The 12,986-nt window shown below is 38.1% G+C and overlaps 1 protein-coding gene across 2 annotated transcripts; it reads right to left on the minus strand.

The window, feature by feature from the left end:
• Nucleotides 1–2,246: 2,246 nt before the first annotated feature.
• LOC119222742 (P2Y purinoceptor 12-like) lies at nt 2,247–4,717 on the minus strand. Of its 2 annotated transcripts, none has more exons than XM_037479606.2 (3): nt 4,594–4,717; nt 4,037–4,293; nt 2,247–3,476 (listed from the first exon to the last, which is right to left on the minus strand). In XM_037479606.2, the coding sequence occupies exons 2-3, from the start codon at nt 4,286–4,288 to the stop codon at nt 2,646–2,648; spliced, it is 1,083 nt and encodes a 360-aa protein (XP_037335503.2). In that variant the 5' UTR covers nt 4,289–4,293; nt 4,594–4,717; the 3' UTR covers nt 2,247–2,645. The 2 variants fall into 2 exon arrangements, with proteins under 2 accessions (XP_037335503.2, XP_037335512.2); XM_037479615.2 differs by having other exon boundaries at nt 4,005–4,293.
• Nucleotides 4,718–12,986: the final 8,269 nt, after the last annotated feature.

A 12,986-nucleotide genomic window follows, 5' to 3' on the forward strand; every position in this document is an offset into this window, starting at 1 on the left:
AATTTCCCTGGCATTGACATGCCTTTGAACCTGAGCATCGTTTGGAAGATTAAGTACACATCATTGTACTTGTCTTATTTGTTTGTTTGTAATACACATGAGTGCAGATGATTTGTCTTTGATTTAAAAAAAATACGCAAGCAAGTGATTTTCTCAGTTTTGTGCGCTCTCATTTCTTAATTCTTTTGTTTTTTGATTGCTTGGTTAACTAGTCACTTGCTTGATGGTTTGCTGCTTTCTGCAACAATTACAGTGGTGATTCTGTAGAAAAAGGTGCAGTGGCATCATTGGAACAAAGGGTGGCCTCAGCTGCTGTGGCGTAAAAAAAAGATTCCCACAGGCAGCGCTTCTCCTCCATTTAAACAATAAGATGCATTCAATGGGGGATGTAATTCAATTCCTTTTCAGTCAAACTAATTCAAACATGTTCAATCCCATATTATTGTATCATCTAAATGTACAGTTAAAAACACACAGGAATGAGAAAATATGCTTCTATATATGTTGTGAAAACTTGACAGAAAGAATGTACTTGTCAATATACTTTGCATAAAAGACACACAGCTCTTTCCAGTTTAATTCAACATTTAATTTGTGTGTTCAAATAGCCCCTGTTCATAGAATATAATAATTTATTTGTTTGTTGTATCTTTGTACATCATAAATGGTTCTACCCTGTTTTAAAGATGCTAATCCTCATTAGGCCACTAAAGGGCAGTACAACACAGAACCTAAAGATAAAAATCTTTCTGTTGTGCTAAAAACGTTCTCTTGCAATCATTGGATTGAAAAACAGCTTAATTTGTCACAAACATCCTCATTTTTGCCAGAAAATACACAGACTAATTTGGCTTTCATCACATCAACCAGTTTGTCTGTGTACTCGCTGCACAGGTAGATGTAAAGAAAAGGGCCAGGACAGGTATTAGTACTGGAGATCCTCAGGGCACGTTTAAGGATCATCTTGGCCCACAATTGATTTTAGACATCAATGTCTAACATTTCATTTCGTAATTATGGGACATGCATTATGTGGATGGCGGAAAGACTCGCAGCTTGGTCTTCTTCTGTCCGTCGCTGCTGTTGCTCCCTGAGTTCTGAGGGACCGCAGGACTTTAATGGTAATGCAGATGTAGCAAAAACCCAGCCACTATGCTGCCACTGGATTTTTGAAATAAACTATGAAGGTCGAGGTGGACCTGAGAAGCAAAGACACTCATGCGGACCATTTAATCCCATTTAGCAGTAACGCAATGGGGAACAAAAAGAGGTAAAGGCACATGATGGCACCATCTTTGTCCACGCGGCTAGAACAAGCGAAATCAAAAGAGAAAGAGAAATTGAACATGTTTTGTCCTTCTAATCTTGAACTTGTTTACACATAGGAATAGAAAGCAGTTCTGTAGGCCCAGAGCAGGCCCACGTCCAATGCTTTGCGTTCTCTCTCAATAAATTTGAAAGTAAAAGGTCAATATTTTAGACCAGAAGATGGAGTTTTGTGGCATGCAACTTGTCACTGGAGACTATTAGTGCTCTAAAAACATCCTTCTTGCCCAGTTGGATCTGATTTGCATTTGTCATTATAGTTTAAAAGTTACATCTATACTATGACTGCATGATTTGAATGGCCAACCGGAGGATTTAAATGCATTCTGGATGCAAAACCTGTCACTTCCACTTTTGACACTGACTAAAGGAAGTTAGGACAATAGGATTTTTTCACAATGCAAAAAACAATAGTAGAAACTTGATTAAAAGTTAAGTCCTACATAGTGTAACTGTGGCAAAATAATAAAACGTGAATACATAGATCCTTTCCTATTACGTTAATATTAGGAAATGATGAATTTAAGCTTTTCAATTGTAAAAATGTATTACAGGAGATCGGCATTTCATGTGATGTTCATTTTATTTCTTTAATTATTTAAAAAATCCAACAAAACCGCTTCATTTTAAGGTTTTTGCCAAAAACAATACAGTTCATCAAACCATATCAAAGTTACTATAAAGTTGTGAAACAAAACATAATATCAATGAACTCACCAGTGATGTTAATGTGTCACAGGGAAGTGAGCAAGATTAACACTTTCACAAGATATTTCAACAAATTGTGTAAGCTACTCTGGCCAAAGGATTCAAATAGCAATGGGTTTTCAGGATAAACATAGGTTTTTTTGTCTTTATGATATTTGTCTTTGTAAAAAGTACCAACCACACATGGGACAAATCACCCACACAACAGATAATAAATGCATGACTTCCTCTTTATTTTCTTAAATATGCATACTCATGCATTTCTGTAAAAGGGGTAAGTGAGAACTGAGCGGTTGCAACAAAAGGTACAAAAACAAAATCCCTCCAGATTCCTCAGAAATACTCACTTACTTAAATGGGTCAAGCTCATTGTACGCACAAGAACTAGAATAAATCACACATGTTTTGCAGATGTGAGTAGGATGTCTTTTCAAGATGTTGAAAACAGGAGAGGAACTTGATGTTGTTATGAAGAGAAACAGAGAACAGAAAGAACTGCTGTAGTCAGTGCTTCGGCTTTGACAAAGTACATTATTTTCCCCTTGGGTTAGTATTATTGCCATCATCACAGAGTGTGTACACAAAAGTCGTCATCATGTGCAGCAGTGGTTTCACGCACGGACAGAGTCTCTCAGAGCGGTGCTGCCCGTATCCGTGTCCGACCCTCCCCCTGTCAGCCTGCTGCAGGAACCAGGAGGCAGCTGCAGGGTCTTGAACAGAGTGGTCCTGAAGGACTTACACAGGAAGAAGTAGATGAGAGGGTCCAGAAGAGAGTTTAAGGATGAGAGGAAAAGTGTACTTTCCTTCAGCTGAAAAAAGAAGAGTTTGAGCCTGCAGTCAAAGAGACCTCGTTGGGTCTGGCTCAAGGTGTACGGCACACGGGCAAAGTGAAACGGCACGAAGCACACGAAGAACACAGCCAGAACCAGGAACACGTTTGCACTCATCTTTCTATTGGCTTGCTGGGGTCTTCGAGTTGATGCGCCACATTCGGCCCCTCCGCTGCTGTGGGCCTTGGCGCGGGAGTAGGACCTGTACAGCGCTTTGGTGATTAGAGTGTAGCATGTTATCACAGTCACCAGGTTGCCCCAGAAAATAACTTGACAGACGTGATTCATTATCTCGTGCCAGTACAGCCCGGCCTCTGTCTTCAGGTCGCTGCACTTGAAATACGATGACTTCGGGGTCTTACGTGTCAGGATCAGATGGGGCAGACAAAGAACCAGCAGAAGGGTCCATATGGCTCCCGAAAGGAGTTTGCGACGGGCTAAGCGGGCCGCATTGGTCCCCCTGAAGGGTTTGAGGGTCTTTCTGCAGCGATCTATGCTGATGAGGCCAAAGAAGATGATGCTGATGTACATAGTGAGGTAGAAGAGAACCGAGGAGACCCGACAGACGAATATGCGCAGCCCAGTGGAAGTAAGGTTGGAGCCGGATAAAACCTGCCAAAACACAAAAAGAACTGAACTGAAACAAAAAGACGGCTTTAATTTAACAAACTAAAGACGTCAAAGTATATTTAACTAGTTATTTGTCTGGTAATACTTTATTGCTCAGTGAAAAGCCAATAATTATGATGCCAAGGAAAGATAAATCTCTCCTACTGTTGTATATCATCACAAGACACTTAATTATTGATTGTCAACATTTGCAAACCCACAATTGATAGATAAAAAAAAAAAAACCTACTTCAAATACATTACTTAGAATAGTTCTACTAATGGCTGATAGAGTTGAGTAACAGGTTAAATAAGATTAATACTGAGTTATTAAAATCCATAGACTTCCTGGACATGATGTGTAATGATGCCTTTTCATGAAGGACTTAACACTTTTCACAATGAAGCAACCAAAATTATGTATATTACATCTGTCAAGTTTCTTTCAGCTGTTAATTTATTAGAATTATTAAATACACATTGATAAAGCCATTAGTTATGACTTACATACAATTTAAAGTTAAAATGTACCTTATAAGATAATTCTACTAGTGAAATCCTACCTTGAAAGGAAACGTGAAGGTCATGATGACATCTGCAACCACGATATTCTTCAGGTATATTATGAAGTGAGACTTCGATGGGATGCGAAAAAACACCCACGCAGCCACGGCGTTGAGTAAAAGCCCCACCAGGAAGAGACAGGAGTAGAGTACGGGAAAAACCACCGTCTTCACAACGTTGTCGCGGGAACATGTGTTGTTGGTGTGGCTGTGATTACCAGGGAACACGGGATATGATGCATTTCCCTCCATGTTGTCTAAAAATTACAAAATAAAGTTAGATGTCAGAATTATTGAAAGCAGCCCGTTTGAGCCCTGAAGTTAAGTCTGTGATGCTCATGAAAAAGAGAGTCATTCATTAGAATTATGTTTAATTAGTGTTGAGGCGTGACACAACACTCAACAATACAACGTTACAAAGCAGTATTTATGCTGATTGATTACATTTACACTACATCTGTATTTCATGTATTTATGTAAAGAGTTCATGTCAACATGTGCTGAATACATAAGTCATCCCACATTAACATAACAAAGTCAAATTAAGTATGGCTGACCTGTTAATTGTGCTGGTATGCCAGTGAAGTCCGATCAAAATCCCAGTGCGGTTTTTTTCAGTCCCTCTTTCTTTTATATGTGATACACAAGCCCTGACCCAAACAGACAGTTATTTCAAACAAGTGTGTGTGTGTGTGTGTGTAGGTCACTGATACATTAGTAAGAGGAAGACTTTCTCTTTTCCTTCTCCTTTTTACTTTCTGTCACCTTAAAAGGCGAAACTCAACTTTCAAGATGCATTTTAATATGCACAAAACTTTACTATGTTATTTGGCTTCAAGGGTTTTTCCCCTTGAAGCCAAATAACATAGTAAAGTGTAGAATCATGAACAGATTTACACATGGACATTTGAAGGCCTCTTCTTGGTTAATATTGCTTCCAAGATAGTGACAATTATTTTCTTGAGAGCATTAAAATGTCATGGAGCATTGTTCTTCCAAAATGTGAACCGAGCAAATGTGTTTCCTCTCATTCACTTCTTCTATTTTTACACTCATTCTTTTGTAATCCCCACTTCTGCAATTTGCCTTTATTTTTGGTGTCTAAATAATGTCCATTTGTTTTGTTGGCCTTGTGTTAGATTGTACTCAAAAGGATCTAAATGCAAAACCCGACTTTTCTTATTATTTATAATGTGACAAGTTGAGTTTAAACCAAAGGACTGGGTTATGATGATACAAAATGGATTAGTCGCAAAGTGAGTCATTAAAACATTTTCATTGCTTTAGAGGAAGCAAACCCTGTTATAGCAGCATCAAGTGACAGACACAGGAAAGCAGGAGACTTTTGATACACTACATAAATATACACCTCAAAAAATGGATAACAATAAAAAGCTTGTTTTTCCAGGTGGAAGATTTAGGCAAATGCTGCATTGCATCTAAATCTTTGTTCACTCTGGGGACTAGAGAGCAGTACTCAAGAGACTAGTGTACGTTAAGAGAAAATGCAACGTATGCTCAATTATTCCCCAAAAATATCACAGTAAGCTGTATTCAACATGAAACTGACTCATCTGGAAACTAAAAACTACTCCCTTAGTTAGTTGGAATGCTTCAAGCATTCCAAGTATTGTTCTTCTAATTAGTTGGAATGCTTGAAGCATTCCAAGTATTGTTCTTCTTTACTTTAATCAACTTATAAGTTGGAATGCTTCATGCATTCCAAGTATTGTTCTTCTAATTAGTTGGAATGCTTGAAGCATTCCAAGTATTGTTCTTCTTTTCTTTAATCAACTTATTCTTCTACTATTTCTTCAACCGCACGTTTCAACTCCTTCACACTTTCAGCTATTAAGACCATTCAAATAATAAAATGTTCAGCTCCTTCAGGAGAGGTGTGCTATGACTTTTCAGCTTTTTAGCTCTTATAATTGAATTAATATAAATTAAAAACATCAACCTTTTTAACATGGTTTCCAATGGATTAAATTTTCAAATCCTCTCAAAACTTCTTCAACTTTCAACTTTTTCAGCTTTTCCAATCTTTCAGCTAGAGACACCATTTAAACTTTAAAATGTTGACACAAGTCTTAACAATTTCATAAAAAACAGCTTGTTGATATCTATTATACTTTTTTCATAATCACTAATTATGTTTCATTAGTTTTGGGGTCCTTTTCGAATTTAGAGTGGGCGCTAGAGTGAGGACAAAGTCGGAAGACAAGAGAGGGTCCATGTTTTGTAAACTTCTAGTAGAGCAGTTTTAAAACACATAAAGACATAAAAACTAGACTCAAACGTTCGGTAGAGTCTTGTGTCTCTCAAAATGTCATTATTTTTTGGCTACTCCAAATAGTTTTGCTCCAGGAAGCATTTGTTTGAGGTGTGCGTTCTCAGTAGCTGTCTGTGAGCTAAGTGCAGCTGCTCCGTTGCCGCGCCAACGAGCTGGGGCTCTTTCTGTGACTCACAGCTGATCCTAATTAGCTGATTAGTGCAGCCTGACATGACCTCCTTCTCTCCTCCTTCTCTCTTCATTTCAAACCCCCATGGAGGGAGTTCTTACTGTAATGTTTGATGAGGCCTTCTAATATATTCTGTCTCTCAACCCCCCCACCCACTCACCCAATACCATCATTTCAAAATAAAAGCTGCAATGATTATCTGTAATTTAGCCATGAGGCTTAGGATTCAGCTGTTTCGTTGAATACTTATTGCGCTTTCAATTAGTACTACAACCACTACTAATATTTCTAGTACTTCTAGTAGTACTTCTAGTATTTCAACTGGTATTATTACTAAATGACTTTTACTACTACTAATATTACTAGTACTACTAGTATTTCAACCCAATGGAGGGAATTCTTACTGTAATGTTTGATGAGGCCTATTAAATAATATATACTGTCTCTCAACCCCCCCACCCCCCCACCCACTCACCCAATACCATCATTTCAAAATAAAAGCTGCAATGATTATGTTATTTAAACATGAAGTTTAGGATTCAGCTGTTTTGTTGAATACGTATTGCTCTTTCAAATAGTACTACAACCACTACTAATATTTCAAGTACTTCTAGTATTTCAACTGGTATTATTACTTAAATGACTTTTACTACTACTAATATTACTAGTACTACTAGTATTTCAACCACAATGGAGGGAATTCTTACTGTAATCTTTGATGAGGCCCATCAATGAATAACTTTAGTTTTATCAGCTTAGGGCGACTGTGGGTGAGTGGGGAGCGCGGACGTCCTCCAATCAGAGGGTTGGCGGTCTGATCCCAGGCCCGGCTAACCTGCATGTCAATGTGTCCTTGGGCAAGACACTTATTCCCAGCATTGTTCCTCTAGCTGTGACTACAGTGTGTGTGAATGTTAGTTACTGGTTGGGCAGCTGCCACTGTGTATGGTAGGTCCTGTCATTGGTGTGTGAATGGGTGAATGATGTTATGTAGTGTTAAGGCGCTTTGAGTGGTCAGAAGACTAGAAGAGCGCTGTACAAATCTATTTTACCAAGTCCATTTGCTTTGAATAACAAACATTCTGTCTCCCAAACCACCCCCACCCAATTCCATTATTTCAAAATAAAAGCCTCAATGATTATCTGTACCTCAACAATAGGTACACCACAATTGCTTTCAAATACTAGTAAAACTAGAACTTACTTCTTCTACTGCTGCTAGTACCACTAGTACCATTATTTCAAAATAAAAGCCTCAATGATTATCTGTACCTCAACAATGGGTACACCACAATTGCTTTCAAATACTAGTGAAACTAGTACATACTTCTTCTACTGCTGCTAGTACCACAATTAAAACTATAGTACTAAACCGTATGTTACTAAAAAAATGTATTTTTTAATTCTCAGCTTTTCCTATTTCGATTATTTCAGCTTTTATTATTTCTGTGTTTTCAAATTCATAGAAGCTTCTCTCATTTCTGTATTTTCAGCCATTTTTAAATGTATTTCAGCTGTTTCTAGTCTTTCCGCAATGTTTAGAATAGCAACTTTTTGAAATTATTTTCAGCTTGCATTCCAACGCATTTTCAGCAGGAAATGCATTTTCTAGTTGTGATTGTGATTGTGTAAATAATATTTTAATATATCTTATTAAACTCAGATATATCTATTATACTGTCATTATACTGCTTTACAAATATATTATAATGTATTACAGCTGTGAATATTATAACACAAGATCCTTAAACAAATGGGGACCAGCAGTTATGAAATATTTTTCATGATTTTAAAATGCGTCTGTATGTGCTGATCATAAGGCATTATGATGCAATGCATGTGGTTCTATGACATTTAACATTAAACACTCCTTTAGTTGCACTTTCTTCTGGATTCAGTCATTTCGTAGTGTTCATTGTTTAAATGGATAGATTTCCGCTGTTCTCTACATCACTGCTCATCACATGACCCTGAGGCCTTCTGCCTTTCGTTCTTGTGAGCGACAGCAACTATCATGGCATTGGTGCAACTTCCTGTGTCTGGAGCAAGAGTGTTGAAGTCATCAGCATTCACTTCCTATAGACCTGACTAGTCTCTACACTTGCATGCTCTTGTTGTCAAACTTATAGATCAGATCGTGTACACTGTAGGTGAGGTTGATTTCCCAATACTTCATACTTACATGCAGTCATGTGTTCTGCAGCTGTTTTCTGCACATCATTTGTGCATTGTTCTAAAGACAACTGATTCAAATTTGAATCAGTTAAAAAATTAACTGATTCAAATTTGGTAGTCACAAAACAGCACGTTTTTGTTCGTAGCTCAATAATTCATATGCAAATTAATACATAAACAATGATGACATCTTGGACTGATGTAAACCGGAACATGACTGGTAAGCGGGGACATTTGACTGAGAGGTGTTATGTCTAAAGTTATCCTTTCTTTTAATTTTAATTTTCATGAATGGTTTACGAATAATAAAATACTGTGTGAATGCAAAAGTGCAAACACACATGCAGAAAGAACAAAAGATGTCCACACACACACACACACGGTTATTCTTGTCAGCCCCCTTAGACAAGGAGAAGGGAATAAGGTAAAGGAACAATAGGAACATAACACAAGACTTTCTATTGAATATATCTAAACCTATTTAAGCCTCCCTGACACCCACTCTGTTGCTTTTTCTTCTTTGTAGATGTTCTCTATACTTCCGTCACCATTCAAGTCATTAACTCTTACTTTCTATCAATTTGAGAAGGCAAATCTGCTTTGAGACAGCTACTGACTTCTAATCCATTGGTGATGAACTTAACATCCTCTCTGTGCTTGAGGTATTGCTTTAAGTAGCGAAAATGCCCTGCCGTCAACTGGCTTTCGGAGGGCCTCTTCTCACAGCAATGAGGTTTAAGAACACGTAATGGACATGGACAAGTTGGTGTTTGAGGCCAAATAACAGCGGTTGCCTCAAAAGCCCTGTTGATACGGCGGAAATGTGACCCCTGACTTTCAATAGGGTTGATGCTTGATCGTGTTGTCAATCTGAGAGCAAGACGGAAGGCAGATAGTTAAATACAAGTATTTATATTTAGGCTGGTCCTTGTGATTTCGTTCATCACTTCACTTGTCTCTTTGTCTTCATGCATGAATGTGCACATGTACACATTTCCATTGGTAGACTCTCAAATTAGCTTTGAGGTTCGTAGGTGAAATGCGCGGGTCACACTTTGTTTTGACAGTGTTGGGTTTCTTCGGCTTCTGCAGCTGGTGTGCTGTTCTGGGTTAGGCAACTAAAAATATTATGCAGATACAGTAAACCCTTTCTAGGCTAGGTGCACCACTCCAAATGTCAGACGGACAGCAATTCATTGGTGAACATGGTGCAGCATGTAGCAGGTAAGTGATTTGGAGGAGACCAAAATATAGCATTCTATCAGCATTAGACAAACATTGGATTTAAATTCGATAAAAACACAATTTTAGATTTTTGCAAATCTGTATCTGTTGGATGAATAACGATGCCACTGTTGTAAACAAATTCACAGTCCGAACTTCATAACATGAGGATATTTCTATTAGAAATTCTTTTCTTTCAAAGTGACAGAAAAATCTGTTACGTTGCAAGTAAATCTTTAACAGTTTGATAACCATCATTGTAATTTCTGTGCATGAAATGTTAGTCACAGACAAACTTGAGAACTACTACACAGTGGATGCAATAAGATAATAATTAATTAATAAAGAAATAATCCATCTGCAACTGCAGTAAATCTAGAGTGAGAAGTCTTGCACAGGTCAGCATTACCTTTTAAATCCCTTTCCAGTGTGTTGATATTTTTCTCACACTCCCTTGGCTTGCTGTGTGATGCAGAACTGTTGCATTGAAATTAGAAAAAAGAAGGATAACAGACACCTTTGAGAGGCTGGCCGGTCTGGGATACCAGGCATATTTGACAGGACGACTCTGTGTGCTCAGCAGAGACCTGTGTGAACATAGAAGGCAGCAGAAAGGCCAAGGGGCAGCGCAGAAAGCAGTAGCTCCACTCAACAATTATTTTGTAAAAATTCAGATGGTCGGAAAAAAACAAGTTTAAACTGGCAAGTTAATACGTGAAAGGGCTGGCTGAACTTGCAGGCAGCAGGTATTGCCAGAAAACATATTGGATGTGATCCCAACAAAATGAAAGAGACATTTTCCCATAAAATTGACTGATTTGACCAATTTTGACCAATCAGCATACCTCGGGCTCCAGACCTCCTACAACCCTGCTTGCCAGATGAAGGTGTGCAAGAGTCTAGAGGCTTTTTTTTTACTATTTTGTGTGCAGTTGGGTCCACAGCCTTAGAGCCAAAGAAGCTTTGACGGCCGTCTTAGCAGCTAGCAGCTAGCTAGCATCACTAGCAAGTCTAGCAAGTCTCGTGGATAGCTAACTTGCTTCCTCCCCAAAACAACATTGACAAATACACTGACAAAAAAAACGACCTGGTGATTATATCACAGAGGCAATAATCCCACCATGGTCTGTGTTTTGATTCTCAACTATTCTTGCACTCAATAGTTGTAATAGTAGTTTCCCCCAATTTGATCGGTTGGGACAGCTGTAAACAGTGCAAACCATAGGCATTGTTGCTGTAGTATTGGCCCTGCCTACAGTTTTCTGTACATCAAACTGGAAAATTAAAATAAAACTTGCAACTGAGGGAAATACCCTGAAAACTGAATTTGTTACATGCTGGGAAGCACCCGTGTTGCTTGAAACAAATATATTCTAAACTCACCCGAAAGAAATATGCAAAATTCAAAGAATAGAAACTCTAGAGGAACAATCCAGATCCAAGTAAAAACTATGAGATCATTAGCAACGAGTACATTTAAAGCAATGGTGAGGGTTTGTTTTTCCAATGATATCATCGTGGTATGATATGATAGGAGGTTGCTAGGTGGCACACATTTATGTAGAGCATACAACCTTCAGCAGGTGGTCTAAATGATGTCATGTAAGTTGACTTTATGTGGTGTGAGACCAAAGACCAAACCTGTAAATCTGTTTTCAAGTTTAACAGAGTGACTGACGCAAGTACGTTTGTTTTTGGTGTATATTAATCTTAGATATGAATCTAAATATTATTTAATATTTTTCATTTTACATGGTATCTATTTATTGCACAATAGTTACCATGATAAGAGCTGCTGATGCCATCTATTGGTTGCCTGTCAGGATAACACAACAGAGTTTATAGTTAGTAATTTAAGTGGGTAATTTTATCTCCAGTCGCAATCTTAAGTCTAGATATTTGAAAAATCAAGTGTAAATGTATGAACATATGGTAAGTATAATGTAATTTAAAGCAAACAAATACATATAATAAATACAAGTTACGGATGAGAAAGCTTTTGTTGACAGGCTCCTGCTCTCTCCTTTTTTATTTGTAGGTGTTTAGTGTTTCTTCAGAGATGTTACAGCTTCTCCAGATTTCATCTAAATTATGCTTTGGTTTGACTTCTGTGATGAAATTATTTTTTCAGAAGCACAGCAGAAGTGCTGACAGTAGAATTGGCTGAGTAAAGAAAAGCTTTTTGTGAACTCTTGACTGTCTTTCATAACAGCTCTTCAACTCAGTCTTTGTCTCCATGAAACAACAGTATTAAAAAAAAATAAAACCAGTACAAGAGAAAAAAACCTCTTTAGGGCAAAAGGGGGCACAGAAAAGTAAATGTTCTATAGATAATGTGATTCCCAGCAAGGTAATGCCCATAAATGTTTGTTTAGCCATAAAGGCCTTTTTCTCAAGGACCCTTCTGATGGGAAATACATCTTCATTAATCCATTTCAATTAATCACTGAATCTGAAAGGTTTTCTGAAAAAGCTTTCCTGTCAGACAGGAACATTCACCCCTGCTGTAAAGTAACAGAGCCACATTGTTAATGCATCCAATTGGGTGAGCTGGCTTGTTAAAAAGCTTTACCCCCCTTTGGGACCCAATCATTAGCGCTTTGATGTTTTTAGTTTGGTGTTTGTGTAAGTGAGGTGAGTAAGGTTGGGTAAATGCCATTGGGCTCCACCAGTCCACCTGGTTATTCTTTGGAGACCCAAAGATCACATCTGCAGCCGATCAGATCGGAGCACCCCCGCTGACACACTTCCACTGCCCCCCAGGATGGAGAGAAGCCTTCTAATGCGCACGTGGGCCATGTTAGATCTGATTTCTTATTTTATTCATAAGAGCCCTTTACATTTGGTAGATGCAGCATCAACTTATACTAAATGGTTTGGATTGTTATTGGAAAAACGTGACTCTAATACCTGGGTTGAGAGCTTAGAGGCTCCCTTTTAACACTTTTTGGCACTATCTGAGGAAAAGAAAGGCATTGAGACATTTCATACATAAAGCCAATACACTATTGCTCTCAATCGCGGGAAAAAGACGACAACTGATACCTGCTTAATTTCTATTCCTAACTAATGGCCAACTTATATGCTCC

Source organism: Pungitius pungitius, chromosome 3 (assembly GCF_949316345.1).
Source record: "Pungitius pungitius chromosome 3, fPunPun2.1, whole genome shotgun sequence".
NCBI classification, from domain to species: Eukaryota; Metazoa; Chordata; class Actinopteri; order Perciformes; family Gasterosteidae; genus Pungitius; species Pungitius pungitius.